The sequence below is a fragment of the Phocoena phocoena genome, chromosome 1 (genome assembly GCF_963924675.1).
Source record: "Phocoena phocoena chromosome 1, mPhoPho1.1, whole genome shotgun sequence".
NCBI classification, from domain to species: Eukaryota; Metazoa; Chordata; class Mammalia; order Artiodactyla; family Phocoenidae; genus Phocoena; species Phocoena phocoena.
Genome location: NC_089219.1, coordinates 125,021,937 through 125,047,488, shown reverse-complemented (window position 1 = coordinate 125,047,488; position 25,552 = coordinate 125,021,937). Strand labels below are relative to the sequence as shown.

At 40.1% G+C, this 25,552-nt stretch overlaps 1 protein-coding gene across 7 annotated transcripts in view; it reads right to left on the bottom strand.

The window, feature by feature from the left end:
* The window catches only part of DCAF6 (DDB1 and CUL4 associated factor 6), a 172,777-nt gene that overhangs the window by 129,626 nt on the left and 17,599 nt on the right, over window positions 1-25,552 (bottom strand). For all 7 annotated transcript variants that reach the window (XM_065874548.1, XM_065874519.1, XM_065874526.1 and 4 more), the window contains exon 2: window positions 17,209-17,270. In XM_065874548.1, coding sequence (XP_065730620.1) covers window positions 17,209-17,270 — 62 coding nt within the window. The remainder of the gene's footprint in view (window positions 1-17,208; window positions 17,271-25,552) is intronic.

The window sequence follows — 25,552 nt, the reverse complement described above, 5'->3', positions numbered from 1 at the left end:
GCGAACATAGTGCTTAGAACGAAATTTACAGCACAAAAACACCTATATTAGAAGGATAAAGGTCCCATAACAATGACTTCCACTTCCACTCAAAAAGGTATAACAAGAAGGCCAATGAAATCAAAAGTCAAAAGAAGATTGGAAATAATGAATATAAGAGCAGAAATCAATGAAAAAGAAAACAGGAAAACACAGAAAATTGATAAAGCCAGAAACTGGTGCATTGAAAAGACAAAGTTAATGAACCTCTACTCAGACTAATCAAGAAAAAGAAGGGGTGGGGGAACTTATTACCAATATCAGGAATGAGAGCAGTGACATCATTACACATTCTACAAATATTTAAACATATAAAAGAACACTGTGGACAACTTTATCAAATAAATTCAACAACGTGGGGAGTTAACAAAATCCCTGAAACACACATACTAAACAATATTTACTCAAGACTGTCCATTTTTATTAACAAACTGCAGTTAGAATTTTCAACAAAGAAAACTCCAGGCCCAGACTGCTTTGCTGGTGAATTTTGCCAAGTATTTTAAAAAAATAAAAGATGAAAATTCTGTACTAAGTATTTTAGAAAACTAAAAAGAACAGTATACTTACCAACTCATTGATACAAGAAAACTATGGACCAATATCCTTAATGTACACACAAAAACTCTAAAACAGAATTTTAGAAAATTGAATAAAACAATATATGAAAATAGATAACACATCATGACTCAAGGAAAATGCAAGAATGGTTTGACACTCAAATATTAATCAATGTAACCCATGATATTAACAAACTAAAAAAAAAATCATATGATCACTGCAATAAATGCAGTGACATCTGAATAAACATCTGAAAAAAGAACAGACATTTGAAAAAAATCCAACAACGATTCATAAAAAGAGCTCTCAGCAAAGTAGAATGCAACTTTTTCAACCGGACAATGCACATCCGTTAAGAAACCATCATACTTAATAATGAAAGACTGGATGCTTTCCCTCTAAGATCAGAACAAGACAGGGATGTCTGCTCTCACCACTTCTGTTCAACACTGTCTAGGGTACTAGACAGCACAGTAAGACAAGAAAAAGAAATAAAAGGAAACCGGACAGGAAAAGAAGTAAACCTATCTTTATTCTCAGATGCCAAAATTGTTTATATAGAATATCCTACAGAATCTTAAAAAAAGGGGGCTGGAACTATTAAGCTTAGGAAATTTGAGGGATACAGATGAATACCATATTCCCTTGGTATCCAGTAGAATGGGTTCCAGGACCCCCGGACGAATGCCAAAGTCTGTAGATGCTCAAGTACCTTATATAAAATGGAGAAATACAGTCGACCCTCGGTATCCACAGATGCAGAACCTGTGGATACGGAGGGATGACTGTATGTAAAAATAGATAGCACAACGAATTAAAACCACATATTGCTATTGCTAAATATCTATTAGAATGTCTAAAATTAAAAAGAATGACTGAAAAAAAAAAAGAAAGACTGTATCAGGTCTGAAGGAAGAAAGAGAACAGTATAATAGTAGCAAACTTCAACACCCCACTTTAAACAATGGATAAATCATACCGACAGAAAAATCAGTAAGGAAACATTAGACTTGTATTAAACTTTAGATCAAATGAATCTAACAGATACATATAGAACATTCCATCCAACAACAGAACATTCTTCTCAAGTGAACACAGAACATTCTCCAGGATAAATCATGTTAGACCACAAAACAAGTATTAGCAAACATTAAAAGAATGAAATCCTACCAAGTATCTTTCCTGCCCACAGTGGTATGAAAATAGAAATTGACAGGAGGAAAACTGAAAATTTCACAAACATGTGGAAATTAAATAACACACTCCTGGACAACCAGAGCATCAAAGAAAAAAATCAAAAAATATCTTCAGACAAGTGAAAATGGAAACAAGACACACGGAATGCAGCAAAAGCAGTTCTCAGTGGGAAGTTTATAGCAATCAATGCCTACATTAAGAAAAAAAGAAAGATCTCAAATAAACCATCTAAATTTACACATTGAGGAACTAGAAAAGAAAAACAAAGCCCAAAGTTGGCAGAAAGAAGATGATAAAGATCAGAGCAGAAATGAATAAAATAGAGAACAGGAAAATAACAGAAAAGATAAAAAAAACTAAAAGCTGGTTTTTTGAAAAGATTAACAAAATTGACAAACATTTCGAAGGACTTAACAAGAGTATAAAATTATAAATAAAAGAGAAGACATTACAACTGATACCATAGAAACATAAAGAGTCATAAAAGACTACTATGAATAATTATACACCAACAAATTAGACAACCTGGAATAAATTCCTAGGAACATATAATTGACTAAGACTGAATCATGAAAAAAGAAAATCTGAACAGAACAATAATGAGTAAAGAGATTAAATAAAAAACCTCCCAACAGTAACAACAACAAAAAAGCCTAGGACCAGATAGCTTCTCAGGCTTTAAATGTTTACCAAATGTTTCAAGAAGAATTAAACTCATTTTCTGAGGTAAGCATTACCCTCACACCAAGGCCAGATAAGGCTACTACAGGAAAAGAAAACTACAAGCCGACATTGCTGATGAATATAGAGGCAAAAATTATCAAGAAAATACTAGCAAATCAAATTCAAAATCACATTAAAAGTATCATACACCAGGACTTCCCTGGTGGTCTAGAGGTTAAGACTCTGCCCTTCCAATGCAGGAGGTACAGCTTTGATCCCTAGTTAGGGAACTAAGATCCCACATGCCATGCAGCGCAGACAAAAAATTTAAAAAAAAATTTTTTTTAAAGTATCATTGACCCATACACCATAATCAACTGGGATTTACCACTGAAATGTAAGCACGGTTCAATATAAAGAAATCAATAATTTTAATACACCTCATTAATGGAAAGATAAAAATGATTGTCTCAATAGATGCACAAAAAGCATTTAACTAAATTCAACATCTTTCATGATAAAAATTCTCAACAAACTAGGAATAGAAGGATTACACCTCAACATAAAAAAGGCCATATATAACAAGTCCACAGCTAACACCATACTCAAGGGTGAAACGTTGAAAAAAGCTTTTCCTCTAAGATCAGGAGCAAGACAAGGATGTCCATTCTCATCACTTGTATTCAACATACTACTGGAAGTCCCAGCCAGAATAATTAGACAGGAAAAAGAAATAAAAGGCATCTAAATTGGAAATGAAGACATAAAACTATCTTCGTTTGCAGATGACCTCATCGTATATATATTGATAGAAAATCCTGAAGACTTCACCAAAAATTTATTAGCACTAACAAATGATTTCAATAGTTTCAAGATATATCATCAACAAACAAAAACCAGTTGCATTTCTGTATACTAACAATGAACTATCTGAAAATGAAATAAAGAAAACAAGCCCATTTACAACAGTATCAAAAACAATAAAATACTCAGGAATAAAGTTAACCAGGGAGGTGAAAGATCTATACACTGAAATCTATACGACAAAGATGAGAAACACTGAAAAAACAAACAGAAAGACACATTCATGTATGAAAAAAGTTAATATTATACTATACTACTCAAAAGCCATCTACAGATTTACAGCAATCCCTATCAAAATTCCAAAAGCATTTTTCACAGAAATAGAAGCCCTGAAGTTTGTACGGAACAACTCCCTCTTGCGAGAGTACCGTAATCACAACTGACTGCTGGGCAATCATCGACAGAAAGACACTGAAAATCATCAAAAGATACCCAACACCCAAAGAAAAAGGAGAACCCCCAATGAGGTGGTAGGAGGGGCGCAATCACAATAAAGTCAAATCCCATAACTGCTGGGTGGGTGATTCACAAACAAAAAAACAAGTATACCTCAGAAGTCCACCCACTGGAGTGAAGGTTCTGAGCCCCACATCAGGCTTCCCAAATTGGGGGTCTGGCAATGGGAGGAGGAATTCCCAGAGAATCAGACTTTAAAAGCTAGCGGGATTTGATTGCAGGACTTCGACAGAACTGGGTAAAACAGAGATTCCACTCTTGGAGGACACAGACAAAACAGTGTGTGCATCAGGACCCAGGGAGAAAGAGAAGTGACCCCATAGGAGACTGAACCAGACCTACCTGCTAGTGTTGGAGGACCTATGCATAGGAGGGGGGTGGCTGTCGCTTACAACAGGGACAAGGACACTGGCAGCAGAAATTCTGGGAAGTACTCCCTGGCATGAGCCCTCCCGGAATCCACAATTAGCCCCACCAAAGAGTTGGGTAGGCTCAAGTGCTGGGACGCCTCAGGCCAAACAACCGACAGGGAGGGAACAGAGCCCCACCCATCAGCAGAAAAGTGGATTAAAGTTTTACTGAGCTTTGCCCACCAGAGATACACCAAGCTCTTCCAACCACAAGGCCCTCCCAGCAGGAAGCTTGCATGAGCCTCTTCGATATCCTGATCCACCAGAGGGCAGAGAGAAAGAGCAAGAAGAACTACAATTCTGCAGCCTGTGGAATGAAAACCACATTCACAGTAAGATAGACAAAATGAAAAGTGACAGGACTATGTACCACATAAAGGAACAAGATAAAACCCCAGAAAAACAACTAAATGAAGTAGAGATAGGCAACCTTTCAGAAAAAAAATTCAGAATAATGATAGTAAAAATGATCCAGGACCTCAGAAAAATAATGGAGTCAAATATCAAGAAGATGCAAGAAATGTTTAACAAAGACCTAGAAGAATTAAAGAAGAACACCTAGAAGAATTAAAGAACAGACAAACAGAGCTGAACAATACAATAACTGAAATGAAAACTACACTAGAAGGAATCAATAGTAGAATAACTGAGGCAGAAGAACGGATAAGTGACCTGGAAGACAGAATGGTAGAATTTACTGCCACAAAAGAGAATAAAGAAAACGGAATAAAAAGAAATGAAGACAGACTAAGAGACCCTGGGACAACATTAAACACACCAACATTCGCAACATAGCAGTCCCAGAAAGAGAAGAGAGAGAGAAAGGACCCGAGAAAATATTTCAAGAGTTTATAGTCGAAAACTTCCCTAACATTAGAAAGGAAATATCCACTCAAGTCCAGGAAGTGCAGAGTCCCAGGCAAGATAAACCCAAGCAGAAAGACGTCAAGACACACAGTAATCAAACTGACAAAAATTTAAGAAAAAAATTATTAAAAGCAACAAGGGAAAAATGACAACATACAACTCCCATAAGATTTACAGCTGATTTCTCAGCAGAAACGCCACAAGCCAGAAGGGACTGGCACGATATATTTAAAGTGATGAAAGGGAAGAACCTAAAACCAAGATTACTCTACCCAGCAAGGATCTCATTCTGATTCAAAAGAGAAATCAAAAGCTTTACAAACAAGCAAAACCTCAGAGAATTCAGCACCACCAAAGCATCTCTACAACAAATGCTAAAAGAAATTCTCTAAGTGGGAAACACAAGAGAAGAAAAGGACCTACAAAAGCAAACCCAAAACAATTAAGAAAATGGTAACAGGAACATACATATGTATAATTACCTTAAATGTGAATGGATTAAATGCTCCAACCAAAAGACAGGCTCACTGAATGGATAAAAACACAAGGCCCATATATATACTGTGTACAAGAGACCCACTTCATACCTAGGGATACACACAGACTGAAAGTAAGAGGATGGAAAAAGATATTCCATCCAAATGGAAATCAAAAGAAAGCTGGAGTAGCAATACTCATAAAAGAAAAAATAGACTTTAAAATAAAGACTACTAAAAGAGACACGGAAGGACACTACATAATGATCAAGGGATCAATCCAAGAACAAGATATAACAATTGTAAATATTTATGCACCCAACATAGGAGCACCTCAATATGTAAGTCAAACGCTAACAGCTATAAAACGGGAAATTGACAGTAACACAATAATAGTAGGTAGGGGACTTCAACACTCCACTTTTCTATTGGACAAGTCATCCAAAATGACAATAAATAAGGAAACACAAGCTTTAAATGACACATTAGACCAGATAGACTTAATTGATATTTATAGGACATTCCATCCAAAAAAAGCAGATTATACTTTCTTTGCAAGTGCACGTGGAACATTCTCCAGGATAGTTCACATCTTGGGTTACAAATCAAGTCTCGGTAAATTTAAGAAAACTGAAATCATATCAAGCATCTTTTCAAACCACAACACTATGAGATTAGAAATAAATTACAGGGAAAATAACGTAAAAAACACAATCATATGGAGGCTAAACAATGTTACTAAATAACCAAGAGATCACTGAAGAAATCAAAGAGGAAAATAAAAAATACCTAGAGACAAATGACAACAAAAACACAATGATCCAAAACCTATGGGATGCAGCAAACCCAGTTCTAAGAGGGAACTTTATAGCAATACAACCCTACCTCAAGAAACAAGAAAAATCTCAAAGAAACAATCTAACCTTACACTTAAAACAACCAGAGAAAGAAGAACAAAGAAAACCCAAAGTTAGTAGAAGGAAAGAAATCATAAAGATCGGAGCAGAAATAAATGAAATAGAAACAAAGAAAACAAAAGCAAGGATCAATAAACCTAAAAGCTGGTTCTTTGAGAAGATAAACAAAATTGATAAACTTTTAGCCAGACTCAAATCAATAAAATTAGAAGTGAAAAAGGAGAAGTTACAACAGACACCACAGAAATACAAAGCATCATAAGAGACTATTATAAGCAATCTATGCCAATAAAATGGACAACCTGGAAGAAACAGATGAATTCTTAGAAAGGTATAACCTTCCAAGACTGAACCAGGAAGAAATAGAAAGTATGAACTGATCAGTCACAAGCACTGAAACTGAAACTGTGATGAAAAATCTTCAAACACACAGAAGTCCAGGACCAGACCCTTTCACAGGTGAATTCTCTCAAACAGAGAAGAGCTAACACTCATGCTTCTCAACTCTTCCAAAAAAACTGCAGAAGAAGGAACACTCCCAAACTCATTCTACGAGGCCACCATAACCCTGATACCAAAAGAAGACAAAGATACTACAAAAAAAATTACAGACTAATATCACTGATGAACACAGATGCAAAAATCCTCAACAAAATACTAGGAAACAGAATCAAACAACACACTGAAAGGATCATACATCATGATCAAGTGGAATTTATCCCAGGGATGCAAGGATTCTTTGATATATGCAAATCAAACAATGTGATACACCATATTAACAAACTGAAGAATAAAAACCATATGATCATCTCAATAGATGCAGAAAAAGCTTTTGACAAAATTCAACACCCATTTATGATAAAAACTCTCCAGAAAGTGGGCATAGAGGGAACCTACCTCAACATAATAAAGGCCATATATGACAAACCCACAGCCAACATCATTCTCAAAGGTGAAAGATTGAAAGCATTTCCTCTAAGATCAGGAAGAAAACAAGGATGTTCACTCTCGCCAGTATTATTCAACATAGTTTTGAAAGTCCTAGCCATGGCAGTAAGAGAAGAAAAAGAAATAAAAGGAATGCAAATTGTAAAAGAAGTAGTAAGACTGTCACTGTTTGCAGATGAGATGATACTATATATAGATAATCCTAAATATGCCACCAGAAAACTACTAGAGCTAATCAATGAATTTGGTAAAGTTTCAGGATACAAAATTAATGCACAGAAGTCTCTTGCATTCCTAGACACTAATGATGAAAAATATGAAAGAGAAATTAAGGAAACACTCCCATTCACCACTGCCACAAAAAGAATAAAATACCTAGGAATAAACCTACCTAAGGAGGTAAAAGTCCTGTACTCAGAAAACTATCAGATACTGATGAAAGAAATCAGAGATGACACAAACAGATGGAGAGATATACCATGTTCTTGGATTGGAAGAATCAATATTGTGAAAATGACTATATTACTCAAAGCAATCTACAGATTCAATGCAATCCCTATCAAACTACCAATGGCACTTTTTACAAACTAGAACAAAAAATCTTAAAAGTTGTATGGAGACACAAAAGACCCTGAATAGCCAAAGCAATCTTGAGGGAAAAAAAACAGAACTGTAGGAATCATACTCCCTCACCTCATACTATACTACAAAGCTACAGTAATTAAGACAATAGGGCACTGGAACAAAAACAGAAATATAGATCAATGGAACAGGACAGAAAGCCCAGACATAAACCTACACACCTCTGGTCAACTAATCTACGACAAAGGAGGCAAGGATATACAATGGGGAAAAGACAGTCTCTTCAATAAGTGGTGCTGGGAAAACTGGACAGCTATATGGAAAAGAATGAAATTAGAACACTACCTCACACCATACACAAAAATAAACTCAAAATGGATTAAAGACCTAAATGTAAGACCAGACACTATAAAACTCTTACAGAAAAACATCAGAAGAACACTCTGAAATAAATCACAGCAAGATCTTTTTTGACCCACCTCCTAGAGTAATGGAAATAAAAACAAAAATAAATGGGACCTAATGAAACTTAAAAGCTTTTGCACAGCAAAGGAAAACTGTAAACAAGACGAAAACTCAACCCTCAATATGGGAGAAAATATTTGCAAACAAATCAACGGACAAAGGATTAATCTCCAAAATACATAAAAAGCTCATGCAGCTCAATATTAAAAAAACAAACAACCCAATTAAAAAATGGGCAGAAGGGGCTTCCTTGGTGGCGCAGTGGTTGAGAGTCCGCCTGCCAATGCAGGGGACACGGGTTCGTGCCCCGGTCCGGGAAGATCCCACATGTCGCGGAGCGGCTGGGCCCATGAGCCATGGCCTCTGAACCTGCACGTCCGGAGGCCGTGCTCCACAACGGGAAAGGCCACAACAGAGAGGCCCGCGTACCGCCAAAAAAAAGTTTGTAAGCATAAAAATGGGCAAAGACCTGAAAAACATTTTTCCAAAGAAGACATACAAATGGCCAAAAAGTACATGAAACAGTGTTCAACATCACTAATCATCAGAAAAATGCAAATCAAAGCCACAAATGAGGGAGGACCCTGGAAGTCCAGTAGTTAGGACTCGGTGCTTTCACTGCTGCGGCCCAGGTTCAATCCCACGAGCTGCACAGCATGGACAACAACAACAAAAAAAGAACACAATGAGATACCATCTCAGACGTATTAGAATGGCTATTATCAAAAATATAAGAGATAAGAAGTGCTGGTAAGGACGTGGAGAAAAGGGATCCTTGTGCACCACTGGTGGGAAGGGAAATTGATACAGCAACTACAGGAAACACTATGGAGGTTCCTCAAAAAATTTAAACTAGAACTACCATATAATCCAGCAATCCCAATTTTGGGTATATATTTGAAGGAAATTAAAATACTATCTTGAAGAGATATCTGCAGCACCCCATATTCATTGTGTATTTACGATACCAAGACACGAAAAGAACCTAGGTGTCTGTCAATGGATGAATGGATAAATATGATAAACACACACACCCATGCACACAATGGAATATTTTTCAGCCATAAAATTGAAGGAAATCCTGCTGTTTGCAACAATGTGGATGAATGCCGAGGGTGAGATAAAGAATGACAAATACTGTATGATATCACTTATATGTGGAATCTAAACACGCTCAACTGATAGAAACAGAGAGTAGACTGGTGGCTGCCAGAGGCTGGAAGGTGGAGGAAATGAGATGTTCAAAAAGTATAAACTACCAGTTATAAGGTGAGTAAGTTCTGGAATCTAATGTACAGCATGGTGTTTATAGGTAGCAATACTGTGCTGTATACTGGAAAGATGCTAAGAAAGTAAATATGAAATGTTCTCACCACCACCACCACAACAACAAAATGGAAATTATGTGAAGTGATAAATGTGTTAACTAAGCTTATTGTGGTAATCATTTTGCAATATATATGTGTATCAAATCATTACATTTTACACATTAAACTTATACATTTATATATGCAAACTATATCTCAATAAAGATGGGGAAAAAATAGAGTAGAAGGATACCCATGAAACTAAAACAAGTGGTTATGTGTTTTAGGGAACAGAAAAAAATGGGAAAGACAGGAACAGGAGTGAGAGCCACACTTCTCAATGTATACTTTTTTTTTGTTAATTTATTGTATTTATTTTGGCTGTGTTTGGTCTTAGTTGTGGAATGCGAGATCTTCATTGTAGTATGCAGGATTTTTCATTGTGGCGCACGGGCTTCTCTCTAGTTGTGGCGTGCAGGCTCTAGAGCACGCAGGCTCAGTAGTTGTGGTGCACAGGCTCTCTAGTTGTGGCATGTGGGCTCAGTAGTTGCAGCACGCAGGCTCTGTCGTCGTAGCACACAGGCTCTAGAGCATGTGGGCTCAGTAGTTGTGGCACATGGGCTTAGTTGCCCCATGGCATGTGGGATCCCGACCAGGGATCGAACCTGCATCCCATGCATCAGAAGGTGGATTCTTAACCACTGGACCACCAGGGAAGTCCCTCAATGTGTATTTTTTTATGTAGTTTATTTTTGTACCATGAGAAGGCATCACCCGTTTTAAAAAATGCAAAATAAAAATAAGGACAAAAATTTTTTTAGTATGCAAGCAGAAAAGATATCTTTAAGCTAGTAAGAAAAGTTTATGTTCCACTCATCCTTAGAAAAATATTTGAGAAAATACTCAGTAAAACCTGAAAATAAATTCAAAACTGGAAAGATACAGAATCCACAGCTTGTAAAAACTTCAGAATACCACAAAGGCAGTTATACATTATGCAAGAATCCATCTGAAATTAACACCAGAAAATTCTCCTTTGAGTAAGGAGAAAGACTTGACCTTAGTTCCTTAAAGAAACACATAAAATCCAATATATAACACATGCTTTTGTGTCTTCGATAAACACTTCATAAGTGCCAAATATGTGGTAGGCACTCCCCTCGACACTAGACGAAGAAAATAAATTTATGAAGATATATTTGGTGTCCAGAGTGCTAGAGTAGAGGGAGGCAGGTATGCAGACTATGAACAAATAAATAAATGCATAATTATAATGTCAGTATTATGGTGAAAAAAACAGAAGAAAGAGAAAGATACTGATGAGGAGTGGGGAGCTATTAGGGTGGTCAGGAAAAGCGTCTCTGACAGGTTAACAGTTAGAGCTAAATGAAATGACGAGGTAAGCTTCAAAGATATGTGAGGAAGAAAGTTCTAGGCAAAAAACAAAATACGTACGACAGAGGTGTACTAGGTGCATTTAAAGAAACAGCAAAAAGATGAGTATGACTAAAACAAACATGTATAATGGAGAATACAGTAAGGGATGAAATGGAAAAGAAGGCAAGTGCCAAATCATGTAGCGTCTCTGAAGCAGTAAGGCCTTTGGATATACTATACGTAAGCCAGAAACCCATTAGAGAGTTTTGAGCAGCTGAGTGTGCTCACCTATAAAACAGATGATATATTATATAATTTTCTTCCTATTCTCTCCTTATTGTGACGAGCTTAATGAAAACTACGACATATACATATGTATAAGACATTAACACTGTTTACTGAATTTTGACTTTTAGAATAAATACATTGACAAATTTCAGAAAATAACAACGGCTACAGAATAGGAGGCAAATGAAATCAACACTGATAATACAAAAGCATATATAGCTGAAAAAGGTGTGAAATAGAGATAGGAAGGTGGAAGAAGGGTGAAAGCCTTAAATATACTTTACAGAATAGGGATTCAAGAAATACTGTCTATGAATGACAGAAAAACAAAACGATGCTTAAGTGTGTTGTTTAAAATTAAAGTGACAGCTGGAGAGACGGAGAACAGTAACGAAATTTTTGAGAAGCCTACATCTTAGAAAATTGTATAAATTAGTTAATTCCTCTTCTATCATAGCAGAAAAACAATGGACAACACCCAAAGTTGACACTTCAAGAAAGACCAACATAATACTATCACACAGAAATGAAAGAAATTACCAGAAGATCTGAAATAAAACACGGATTAAAAGAGGCTGCTTAAGGAGGATAAGAACAGAATAAGGGAGTGCAGTACATGTCCATTTCTTTTTGTTATGATCCATTTTTAACCATGAGCATCAGGGGAACCTCAAGAGTGGTGCTAAGGTTTAAAATAAATAACATATATTGATATCAAAAGTGTATTTACAGCATAATTATAATACCACAACTGTGAACAGGAAAAAGATAACATTTTGGAGGATCGGAATATAGACACTTTTCCCCTCTTTGCTTAAGTTTTAAATGTTTGAATCCTTAGAGTTAAGGCCTAGACCCTCCAGTTTGCAATTTCTTTCCATGTGCTCGTTCTAGTCTCATGTTTTCAATTTGTAGCTATAGCACTGTTTTCCAAAGTATGATCTACAGATCACCTAGATTAAAATCACCTAAAGTGTTGACTAGAATACAGATTCCGGGGACTTCCCTGGTGGTGCAGTAGTTAAGAATCTGCCTGCCAATCAAGTACCTTTTTGGACCACAACACTATGAGACTAGCTATCAATTACAGGAAGAAAACGGTAAAAAATAAAAATATATGGAGGCTAAACAATATGCTTCTAAACAACTAAGAGATCACAGAAGAAATCAAATAAATACCTAGAAACAAATGACAACGAAAACACAATGACCTAAAACCTATGGGATGCAGCAAAAGCAGTTCTAAGATGGAAGTTTATAGGAATACAATCCTACCTCAAAAAACAAGAAAAATCTCAAATAAACAACCTAACCTTACATGTAAAGCAATCAGAGAAAGAACAAAAAAACCCCGAAGTTAGCAAAAGGAAAGAAATCATAAAGATCAGATCAGAAATAAATGAAAAAAAAATGAAGGAAACAATAGCAAAGATCAATAAAACTAAAAGCTGGTTCTTTGAGAAGACAAAATTGATAAACCATTAGACTCATCAGGAAAAAAGGGAGAAGACTCAAATCAACAGAATTAGAAATGAAAAAGGAGAAGTAACAACTGACTGCAGAAATACAAAGGAGCATGAGAGATTACTAAAAGCAACTATATGCCAATAAAATGGACAACCTGGAAGAAATGGACAAATTCTTAGAAAAGTACAATCTTCCAAGACTGAACCAGGAAGGACTAGAAAGTACGAACAGACCATTCACAAGCACTGAAATTGAAACTGTGATTAAAAATCTTCCAACAAACAAAAAGCCCAGGAACACATGGCTTCACAGGCAAATTCTAACAAAGATTTAGAGAAGAGTGAACAACTACCTTTCTAAAACTCTTCCAAAATACAGCAGAGTGAGGAACACTCCCAAACTCATTCTATGAGGCCACCATCACCCTGATACGAAAACCAGACAAATATATCACAGAAAAAGAAAATTACAGGCCAATATCACTGACAAACATAGATGCAAAAATCCTCAACAAAATACTAGCAAACAGAATCCAACAGCACATTAAAAGGATCATACATCATGATCAAGTGGGGTTCATTCCAGGAATGCAAGGATTCTTCACTATATGCAAAACAATCAATGTGGCACACCATATTAACAAACTGAAGGATAAAAACCATGTGATCACCTCAATAGATGCAGAAAAAGCTTTTGACAAAATTCAACACCCATTTATGATAAAAACTCTCCAGAAAGTGGGCATAGAGAGAACCTACCTCAACATAATAAAAGCCATATATGACAAATTCACAGCCAACATCATTCTCAATGGTGAAAAACTAAAAGCATTTCCTCTAAGATCAGGAACAAGACAAGGCTGCCCACTTTCACCACTATTATTCAACATAGTTTTGGAAGTATTATCCATGGCAGTCAGAGAGGAAAAAGAAATATAAGGAATCTAAATTGGAAAAGAAGAAAAAGTGTCACTGTTTGCAGATGACATGATCTATACATAGAAAATCCTAAAGATGACACCAGAAAACTACTAGAGCTGATCAATGAATTTGGTAAAGTAGCAGGATACAAAATTAATGCACAGAAATCTGTTGCATTCCTACACACTAAAAATGAAAAATCAGAAACAGAAATTATGGAAACAATCCCATTTATCACTGCAACAAAAAGAATAAAATACCTAGGAATAATCTACCTAAGGAGGCGAAAGACCTGCACGCTGAAATCTATAAGACACTGATGAAACACATTAAAGACCATACAAACAGATGGAAAGATATACCATGTTCTTGGATTAGAAGAATCAATATTGTGAAAATGACTATATTACTCAAAGCAATCTACAGATTCAGTGCAATCCCTATCAAACTACCAATGGCATTCTTCACTGAACTAGAACAAAAAATTTTACAATTTGCATGGAAACACAAAAGACCCCAAATAGCCAAAGCAATCTTGAGAAAGAAAACAGAGCTGGAGGAATCAGGCTCCCTGACTTCAGGCTATACTACAAAGCTACAGTAATCAAGACAGTATGGTACTGGCACAAAAACAGTATATCAATCAATGGAATAGGATAGAAAGCCCAGTGATAAACCCACACACATATGGTCACCTTACCTTTGACAAAGGAGGCAAGAATATACAATGGAGAAAAGACAGCTTCTTCAATAAGTGGTGCTGGGAAAACCGGACAGCTACAGGTAAAAGAATGAAATTAGAACACTTCCTAACACCATACACAAAAATAAACTCAAAATGGATTAAAGACCTAAATGTAAGACCAGACACTATCAAACTCTTAGAGGAAAACATAGGCAGAACACTCTATGACATAAATCACAGCAAGATCCTTTTTGACCCACCTCCTAGATTAATGGAAATAAAATCAAAAATAAACAAATGGGACCTAATGAACCTTAAAAGCTTTTGCACAGCAAAGGAAACCATAAACAAGAGAAAAAGACAAACCTCCAAATGGGAGAAAATATTTGCAAACGAAGAAACGGACAAAGGATTAATCTCCAAAACATACAAGCAGCTTATGCATCTCAGTATCAAAAGACCAAACAACCTGATCCATGAATGGGCAGAAGACCTAAATAGACATTTCTCCAAAGTAGACATACAGATTGCCAACAAACACATGAAAAGATGTTCAACATCACTAATCATTAGAGAAATGCAAATCAAAACCACAATGAGGTATCACCTCACACCGGTCAGAATGGCCATCACCAAGAAATCTAGAAACAATAAATGCTGGAGAGGGTGTGGAGAAAAGAGAACGCTCCTGCACTGTTGGTGGGAATGTAAATTGATACAGCCACTATGGCGAACAGTATGGAGGTTCTTTAAAACACTGAAAATAGAACTACCTAATGACCCAGCAATCCCACTACTGGGCATATACCCTGAGAAAACCATAATTCAAAAAGATGCATGTAACACAAAGTTCACTGCAGCACTATTTACAATAGCCAAGACATGGAAGCAACCTAAATGTCCATTGACAGATGAATGGATAAAGAAGATGTGGCACCTATATACAATGGAATATTACCCAGCCATAAAAAGGAACAAAATTGAGTCATTTGTAATGAGGTAGACGGACCTAGAGCCTGTCATACAGAGTGAAGTAAGTCAGAAAGAGAAAAACAAATACCATATGCTAACACACATATAAGCAATCTAAAACCTAGTGGGAGGACAGGAATAAAGACACAAACGTAGAGAACAGACTTGAGGACAGAGTGGGAAGGGGAAGCTGGTACGAAGTGAGAGAGTAGCATTGACATATATACACTACCAAATGTGAAATGGATGGCTAGTGGGAAGCTGCTGCATAGCACAGGGAAATCAGCGCGATGCTTTGCGATGACCTAGAGGGGTGCAATAGGGAGGGTGGGAGGGAGGCTCAAGAGGGAGGGGATATGGGGATATATGTATACATATAGCTGATTCACTGTTTTGTACAGCAGAAACTAACACAACATTGTAAAACAATTATACTCCAATAAGAATGTTTAAAAAAAAAAAGGAGATTTTTAAACAATGGGGGAAATTTGATTATGGACTGTGTATTAGATGATACAAAAAAATATACTATCTTGTTAAATTATATAATGCCATTTTGATTACATAAAAAAATGTCCATTACTTTTAGCTTATATACAGAGGTGAAATGATTTCACATCTGAGATTTGCTTTAAAATACTTCAGCAAAGAGAAAAAAATGGAATGGAAAAAGAAAATGTGCCAAAATCTTGATTAACTGCTAAATCCAGGTCCTGAGTATATGAAAAGCACGATTAAAGGGGTTTTTTTTAATTAATTAATTAATTTTTTTATTTATTCATTCACTCATTTATTTTTGGCTGTGTTTGGTCTTCGTTTCTGCACGTGGGCTTCTCATTGTGGTAGCTTCTCTTGTTGCAGAGCACAGGCTCTAGGCACATGGGCTTCAGTAGTTGTGGCACAGGAGCTCAGTAGTTGTGTCTCACGGGGTCTAGAGCACAGGCTCAGTAGTTGTTACACACAGGGTTAGTGGCTCCGCGGCATGTGGGATCTTCCCAGACCACGGCTTGAACCCATGTCCCTTGCATTGGCAGGCAGATTCTTAATCACTGTGCCACCAGGGAAGTCCAGTGTCTGAAGTTTTCCTAACAAAAGCTTACAAGAGTTTTGTTTTGACCTTGTTAAATTTGGGGTGCTATTAGACATGCAACTGGAAATGTTAACTAGAGAGTTATTTATATAAATCTGGAGTTCTGGGAAGAAGTGGAAAGTTGGAAGTCATGTTTTTCAGCCATGGGACTAAACAAAATCACTTAGAAAAGTGAAGAGAAAACAGGGTGGGAGGAACCAAGATAGAATGTTGGTACATCCAACATTTGAAGGTGAAGAGGTGGAGGAGTCAGGGAAGAATGAGATAGAAAGAAAACCAAGAGAGTGTGGTGTTAGCAGAATCCAAGAGAATAAGTATTTCAAAAAAGAAAATGTATTCAACCAATGTCTAAAGTTTCTGAGAAATGACCACTAGATTTGGAGACATTAAGATCACTAGTGACTGTCACAAAATCAGTACCAATAGAGTGAAAGAGATGAAAACCTTTTGATAATGTTAGAAAACTCATCATTCTTTAAAAAATCTCCCATATGCTTTCCTAAATTCAAAGTATACTTTTACGCTTTAATGTAAAACTTAATTCTCCCATTTTCTTATACTTAGTCCAATCTCTTTTGGGAGGACTGAGGCAGTTCCTCAAACATCTGAACACTTAGTATTAAAGTCCTTCATAGTTGAGAATTAACTATTACTTACACAGCCATCATGCACATTCAGGGTTGCTTCAAGTTTTAATCTTTGGATAAATTCTCTTCTTCCTGTTTAAAAAGAAAGAACTAAATAAATCATACAATTTATTGCTTAGACAAGTGTAACACTGTTAAGAGCCTAGGAACTGTCATGAGGTAGAGTCAAGCTCTAATTTTAATTCCTCCATTTACAGGCTGAGTGACACTGGGCAAATTAACTCCTCCTCAGCCCTAGTTTCCTCATTAGAGTACCTACCTACCTCATGTGTTTATTAAGTGATTCAAGGAGAGAAAGGGCTTAGCACAGTATCTGGAACCACAATAAACACTTAAATGTTCCCTTCATTCATCCATTCATTCAACAAATATATTGCGTACTTACTCCATTCCAGGTCGTGTTCTAGGAGCTAGAGATACAATGGTAAAATAAAAGAGAAAAAGATCCCTGACTCTAGTTAGCTTAATAAAAGAAAATAAACAATATGTGACTTGGTAAAAACTCTATATGGAAAAATAAAGCAGAGAAAGGGGATAAGAGAAGACTGGAGGTGGGGAATAGGTTTTCAATTTTAAAAAGGATGGCAAACTGTTTTAGAATATGCCACCTATTTTTAAACATCTCACTTTCAGAAATGCTAAAATACTTAAAAGTTCATTTCACAGTGATGAAATGTGAGAGCACAAAAATTAAATCAGCCTAAATATCCATCAATAGCAGAAAAGTTATAATACTTCAAAAATATAATAAATTCCTCCTTTGAAAGAGAAATTATGTTTCTTTAAGAAACGAATCATTTTTACCAAAAATGGACCAAAAAGCTTCATGCTTATTCAGAAGCTGTAATGAAAGGAAGCCGAATATATATATGACAAAGAACAGTAATTAGCTAAGTAATCAGGCTGATGAGATTTCAAAATTAAACCTGACTATGCTCTCTATATACTGTCACAAGGGACTCTATTATGTTTTCTTGCATTCCACGTAAAGAGCAAGATCTTCTTGAAGCCAGACTGCTTTCTCTGTCCTTGCCTGTAACTGGTAAGATCGCTAGATAATGGATGAACACGTGGGTTAAAGATTTTGCGTGTGTTCGGGTGGGGTATAGTTCCTAAACTTATTGGAATAAAACAACCTGCAGAAATTCAGCAAAGTATTTTCATGAATTAGGTTATACTTTATATAATTAACTTTTCAAATCTGATTTTCAGTTTTAAAAAGATGCTAATTAGTAAACAGAAAAAAATTTTTTAAATCTTTTCCTTTTGGCCAATTCCTTTGGCAATCCTACTGAGTTATAAATTAAGAGTTAAGGAAAGAAGTATTCAAATTAACAACACGACAGTAATTAAAATTCATTAAAATGCTATGAAAAAAGTATTAAAATTTTTTTTCCAAATTTTTAAAATCTGGGCTTGAAAACATGGCTCTAGCCATTTCCAACTTAGAGAAAATGGTAGTGCAACATGAGAGAATAGAAGACAAAGTGAATAATTTGAGCAAGAATTCTTCCATATGACCTTGTACATAAAAACATGCACTGAGACACGACAGAGACAAGACAGCTCCTAAATGATATTTTTATATGTGACTTAGGAGATCAAAATGATTGTATTGGGCTTCCCTGGTGGCCCAGTGGTTAAGAATCCGCCTGCCAATGCAGGGGACACGGGTTTGAGCCCCAGTCCGGGAAGATCCCACATGCCGCGGAGCAACTAAGCCCGTGCGCCACAACTACTGAGCCTGCGCTCTAGAGCCCGCGAGGCACAACTACTGAAGTCTGCGTGCCACAACTACTGAAACCCGCGTGCCTAGAGCCCATGCTCCGCAACAAGAGAAGCCACCACAATGAGAAGCCCACGCACCACAATGAAGAGTGGCCCCCGCTCACGACAACTAGAGAAAAGCCTGCACGCAGCAACGAAGACCCAACACAGCCAAAAATAAATAAATAAATAAATAAATTTATTTTTTAAAAAATTGTATTGCCCCGCATTCCATAAAATGGGCTTCTAGAACAACCTAGTATAAACCTCCTCTACCCTTTTAGTAATTAAATGCACTACACCAAGAAAGAAATAGGAGCTGAAAGCTAGGATAAAAATAAGAACTATAAGTTAAAAAAAAAAAACTGAGTCCTCTCAAATTAAAATAAAAATAAACTCATGCCTATTATCAAGAACTGTGATGAGTCTGGCCTACTTGTAAGCTAACAAGCTACCTGCCACCATTTCATGGATGCTAGCAGAAGACACAGGACTTCTGAGTCAGAGGCAAACGATTTTACTCCTCAAGGAGAATGAGCTTCAGGTTCACACTGGTTCCCCTTGTCCCCCAATTCCCACAGGGCAATGCAGAGGGGTCTGGGGGGATACTGCACATGCAATAGGTTTGAATCACACCTGGGGAACCCTGAACTGAAGGAACGCAAATCTTATATCAAGCAAATCTGCCTAACCTTTGTCCCAAAGGAAAACATTATCTTTATTATTCTGGACAATAAATAAATCTGCCCTCTGCTCCACAGGGAGATATTATATCTCCCAAGTTTGTTCTCTGAAAAGAGAGTCCAGAACAAAGCAGCCAGTGCCTCTGCTCACAAGATGTGCAGAAATACAAAAGAGACATGGAGAACTGTCTCCCAACAATTACCCATTTGTTATGGATGAATTTACCTATCACTGAGGCTTTCTCTCCAAGTCTTTCTTGCAGCCCAAGCTGCCTCATTTAATTCCGTCTCTTTTACATTCTATTCTATATTAATAGATTGTAAGCTCCATAAAAAAAACACTCTTTTGTTCACTCAAGTATCCTAAGTGCCTAGAACAGTGCCTAAGACAAAGGAGGCACTCAATATACATTCCTGAATCAGTGAATAAATGAACAGGCTCATAATACTGATTCTGTTCTTCAACGTGTTTTCACTCAATAATACAAGGTGAACATCTTTCACTGGCAATAAATATAGACATATTGCTCATTTTTAATGGCTCTGTAACTTATAAAACAGCTTCATAACTTATTTATTCAAGTACCTATCTCTGTTACTAGACTGAGATGCTTGGGACAAGAAATGTTAGGCTTAAATCTAACTTGGAACATACTACACATACACTGGGCAAAACTTAACATCTCAGGGCCTTAGTTCTACATTTGTAAAAATTTTATATTTGATGGGAATAATACCATCAACTTTACAGGCTTATTGTCTGGAATAAATTAAGTAGCATATGCAAAACTCATAGATGTGACTGGTCTACTATAGACACTTAATATTCGTTCTCTCCCTATGTACACGTGGGATTGTTCTAAGTTAATATTGTCTGAAAAGAGAAAATGATTTTTTTGTTTGTTTTTGTTTTTAGGCCGCATCGTGTAGCATGTGGGATCTTAGTTCCCCGACCAGGGCTCAAATCCGTGCCCCCTGCACCCAGAGTGCAGAGTCTAACCACTGGACCACCAGGGAAGTTCCGAGAGAAAATGATTTTTAAAGAATGACTTCATTGGGCTTCTCTGGTGGCGAGTGGTTGCGAATCTGCCGGCCAATGCAGGGGACACGGGTTCGAGCCCTGGTCTGGGAAGATCCCACATACCGCGGAGCAACTAGCCCCGTGAGCCCTAATTACTGAGCCTGCGCATCTGGAGCCTGTGCTCCGCAACAAGAGAGGCCGTGATAGTGAGAGGCCCGCGCACCGCGATGAGGAGTGGCCCCCACTTGCCGCAACTGGAGAAAGCCCTCGCACAGAAACGAAGAGCCAACACAGCCATAAATAAATTAATTAATATTTTTTTTAAAAAGGCAAAATTCCTTAAAAAAAAAAATGACTTCATTAAGGAGTTGGGGTAACTTCAACTGGTTAAGAGAAAAGAATAAGGCTGCTGATACTGAGAAACAGAGACAGAACAGCACTTTAACAAAACTTTTTGTAAGGTCGGATCTTAACAAACGGCACCGCGAAACAGAGGAAAGCTTCAAGTGAGCTTTATTAGGGAGCGCTCCCGGGCGAGGTTCACTGGTCCGAGAGAAAGGGGCCAGAGAAGTCGCGCCCGGGCGAGGGTTGGGCAAGATTTTATAGGGGAAGAAGGGAAAGGGGCGTGGTGAATCTGGGAGGGCGCAGGGTATTCCTTATTTGGTGGTCTTCTCGGGTATCCTGGGGGACCGTTAGTCACGCCCCTCGAAAGGCGGGAAGGCTGGGTCGGGTGCAAAGTCCCCAGGTCAGTTCCTGGAACTGGGTGGTCCGGAAAGTCTCCAGGTCAGTTTCTGGAACTGGGTGGTCCGGAGAGCTTCGGTCTGATTCAGCCTGTGAATCTGATTGTGTTCCCCTGCCTCGGGCCAGTTGGCCTTACATCCCGACATCTTTGGGGTAATGGGGCGGCGTTCTGATCTCTGGCTACTTCATGCTGAATGGGGGTGTCGAAAGGGGAGTCGGGCGACCAGAGGTCCGAGGCTTAGGGGAGACCAGTGGGGGGTTCTGTAGGAAGCAAGGTGTAAGGACCGAGGCGCATTTGGTTTGTGGCCACCCGAGAGACTTCCTCCATGCGCCTGCGAAGGAACCTAAGAAAACAGGGAGCAAGTATGCTACGAAAAGGGTGCAGTACGGGTTTGAAAGAGGGGTGTCAAAGAGTCCCTCTCTCGGCGGGCTGAGGGCCTCTATGACTTGGGGGCAGGAGTGGGAAGGGGAGGTCCCAGTATCGGAGATAGGCAAGAGGGAGGCCGGGTTTAGGAGGGGGAAGAGGTCGAGGGAGATAGCAGCGTTTTCAATGAACAGTAGGTGGAACTCCTGGATGTGGGAGGGGCCCAGGAGGGAGAGAGACTTGTGGCCTAGGAGGTCGGCCAGCCGGTGGGAGGAAAACACGGTTAGTGGGTGGGCCAGAGTCAGTTTTTGTTTGGTCAGTTCGGCTGCCGCTGCTAGGGCCCGAAGGCATGGTTGCCATCCCCGAATGGTTGGGTCTAGCTGTTTGGAGAGGTAAGCCACGGGGCGGTGGCTTACTCCTTGCCTACAGGCTGGGCAAGGAGTCCAGTGGCTATTCCGGCCCGTTCATCCACAAAAAGGTGAAAAGGTCGGTTTGGGTTGGGCAGCGAAAGGGGAGGGAGAAGATATCAGCGTGTTACGGAGGGTGAGAAAGGCCTGTCGAACGGCGGAAGGAGAGGTGAGGGGTCCTTGAGGGGTTTCTTTAGCGGCTAGATATAAGGGTTTAGCGAGGAGAGCAAAGTTAGGGATCCAGACTACTGGGTGGAGAGGAATTATGGCCTCATTGATTAGTCGGAGGTCCTGGACCAGGCGATAATCCCCAGAGGTCTTGCGGACAGGCAGGATGGGGGTGTTGCAGGGAGAGTCAGTGGGGATAAGGAGTCCCTGGTTTAGGAGTCTGGTGATAATAGGTTGTAGGCCCCTAAGGTGAGTCTCAGAGATGGGAAATTGGGTCCTTGATGGAAATTTGGAGGGGTCCTTTAGGCGGATGAGGACGGGGGAATGGTGTGTTGCTATTATGGGCTTAGAAGTATCCCAGACTTGGGGATTGATTGGGTTCGGTGTGATTGGAAGAGGGGGATAGGAGAGGGAGGGTTCTAGAGACAGGCCGAGAAGAGGAAGCAGGAGTTGGGAGGAGGGGACCTTAGGGTCAAGTCTAACCAGCTGGAGGGAGGCCCCTAAGTGGAAAAGGACATCTTGGCCTAGCAAGGGAACTGGGCAGGATGGTATGACTAAGAAGGAATGAGTAAAAGGGAGTCCTTCGATATGGCATGGGAGTGGACCAGTCTGGAGTGGGAAGGATGGTTTGCCATCAATACCCATGACCGAGATCTGGGAAGGAGAAACTGGCCCGGAATAAGTAGGCAAGACCGAATAGATAGCCCCCTTGTCCACCAGAAATGAGATGGACTTACCCACTACCTGTAGCGTTACCCTGGGCTCGGCGAGGGTGATGGGGGTCTTCGAGTCCGGGCGCCGTCAGTCGTCAGCCAATCCCAGCAGTTCAAGTGGTAATGCCATTGGGTAGGCCTGCCCCCCGCGTGGAGACGCTGAGGGAGGGCCAGTCGTAGGGCAGTCACTCTTCCAGTGGCCCGTTAGCCCGCAGCTGGGACAGGGCTTAGAAGGAGGTTGGGGATTGGGACATTGGCGAGGCCAGTGGCCTTCTTTTCCACATTTGAAGCAGGCCCCCGGCGGGGTTGCCTTTTGCAGACCCCGTGGATGCTGTGATCCATGGGAGATGGCCGGCCTTAGGGCGGCTACAAGAGCTTGGGTTTGGAGGGCCACCTTTTGGTGCATTCGAGCCTGTCGGCTGGATTCTGCCAAATCCTCACGGCCATTATAGACTCTAAAGGCCATCTTTACCAGATCTCAAATAGGGGTTTGAGGGCCATCTTCTGCCCGTTTTAATTTCTTTCGGATGTCCGGGGCTGATTGGGTGATAAAATGGGTGGCTAGGACCGCTGCCCCTGCCGGGGTGTCGGGATCCAGCCGGGTGTAGAGAGTTAAGGCCTCTGTAAGGCGATTGAGAAAGATAGCTGGATTTTCGTTAGGTTCTTGGGTTATCTCCTTTAGTTTTTCAAATTTGACTACCTTATGAGCGGCAGCCTGCATGCCAGCCAGGAGGCATTGGATCATGAGGTCGCGTTTACGATGGCCATCTTGGCCATCCTGATAAGTCCAGCCTGGATCGGTGCCAGGTACGGCAGTCGCTCCGACAGGCATGGAGTTGTCGACAGGCATGGAGTTGTCGACAGGCATGGAGTTGTCGGTAAGGTGAACCTGATCTGCATGGTTTCGGGCCGCAGTTTGAATTCTTTCCCTATCGTCAGGGGTCAGAGTAGAAGATAGGATCACAAAGATATCGTGCCAGGTTAGATCGTAAGCTTGAGAGAGATAGCGAAATTCTTTAATGTAGCGTGAAGAGTCGGCAGAAAAGGAGCCTAATCGCTTTTCTATTTGAGAGAGATCTTGGAGAGAAAAGGGAACATGAACTCCAACTAATCCTTCCGCTCCTGCTACCTCCCTCAGAGGGCAGAGGAGATGTGGATCTTGGGAGTCGTGAGAGCGTGTATGTGCACTAATTGGCGAAGCAAGGGGCGTGGGAGGAGAAACCGCGGGGGAACGGTTGGAGGGGAACGGGTTCGGGAGGAGGAGGGACTGCTTCAGGGTAGGGTGGAGGTTGGAGAGGAGCTCTGGAGGAGGGAGAGCGAGAGATTCAGGTGGGTCGGCTAGTGGAGAGGGGTTATCGTCAAAGGAAATTAGGGGCTTGAATGTAGGAGATGTCTGTTTGGCAAGAAGGATCTGGGAAGTGGAACAATCGACGCAGAGGGAAGGGCGGGAGCGTAAATACCAGAAGGCCTGAACATAGGGGACCTCGGACCATTTGCCCGTCCTGCGGCACTAATTATCTAGATGACGGAGGATGTTAAAATCGAAAGTCCCTTCAGAAGGCCATTTGGATTGATTGTCTAGAGGATATTGTGGCCAGGCCACAGTGGAATAGAAAATAAGCCGTCGGCAACGGAGATCTTGGGAGAAACCGAGAGCTGTAAAATTGGCAAGGAGACACCCCAGGAGCGTCTTAGAATCTGGTTTCGATTGTGAGGTTCCCATGACCCCCAGTCTGTCCCTGAGTGAATGGAGAGGGAGAGAGGCGTCCCTGGTCTCCGTCTCCAATTCACGGCAGGTCGGAGGGCGGTCAGGCGATTGGGACATCTCCACAATCACCCAAGGCCCGACGGGTCGGAGAGCGGTCAGGCAATTGGGACGTCTCCACAGTTGCCTGAGGCCCGGAGAGAGGACGGAGGAGTCCCTGACGCGGCCGCGGGGACAGGGAGTCCGGTGGGTAGGGACTCTGGGGGTCGGAGGGAACAAGGGAGGGGGACTTACCCCGTTTTCTGCCATATCAGGTAGATGAGTAGAAGTTCCCTGGTTGTCTCCTGGGGGACGGGAGGAGTGGCCCGCGCGGTAACCCACGGGGCTTGGTACCCCTCCCGGGTTTCGGCACCAAATGTAAGGTCGGATCTTAACAAACGGCACCGCGAAACAGAGGAAAGCTTCAAGTGAGCTTTATTAGGGAGCGCTCCCGGGCGAGGTTCACTGGTCCGAGAGAAAGGGGCCAGAGAAGTCGCGCCCGGGCGAGGGTTGGGCAAGATTTTATAGGGGAAGAAGGGAAAGGGGTGTGGTGAATCTGGGAGGGCGCAGGGTATTCCTTATTTGGTGGTCTTCTCGGGTATCCTGGGGGACCGTTAGTCACGCCCCTCGAAAGGCGGGAAGGCTGGGTCGGGTGCAAAGTCCCCAGGTCAGTTCCTGGAACTGGGTGGTCCGGAAAGTCTCCAGGTCAGTTTCTGGAACTGGGTGGTCCGGAGAGCTTCGGTCTG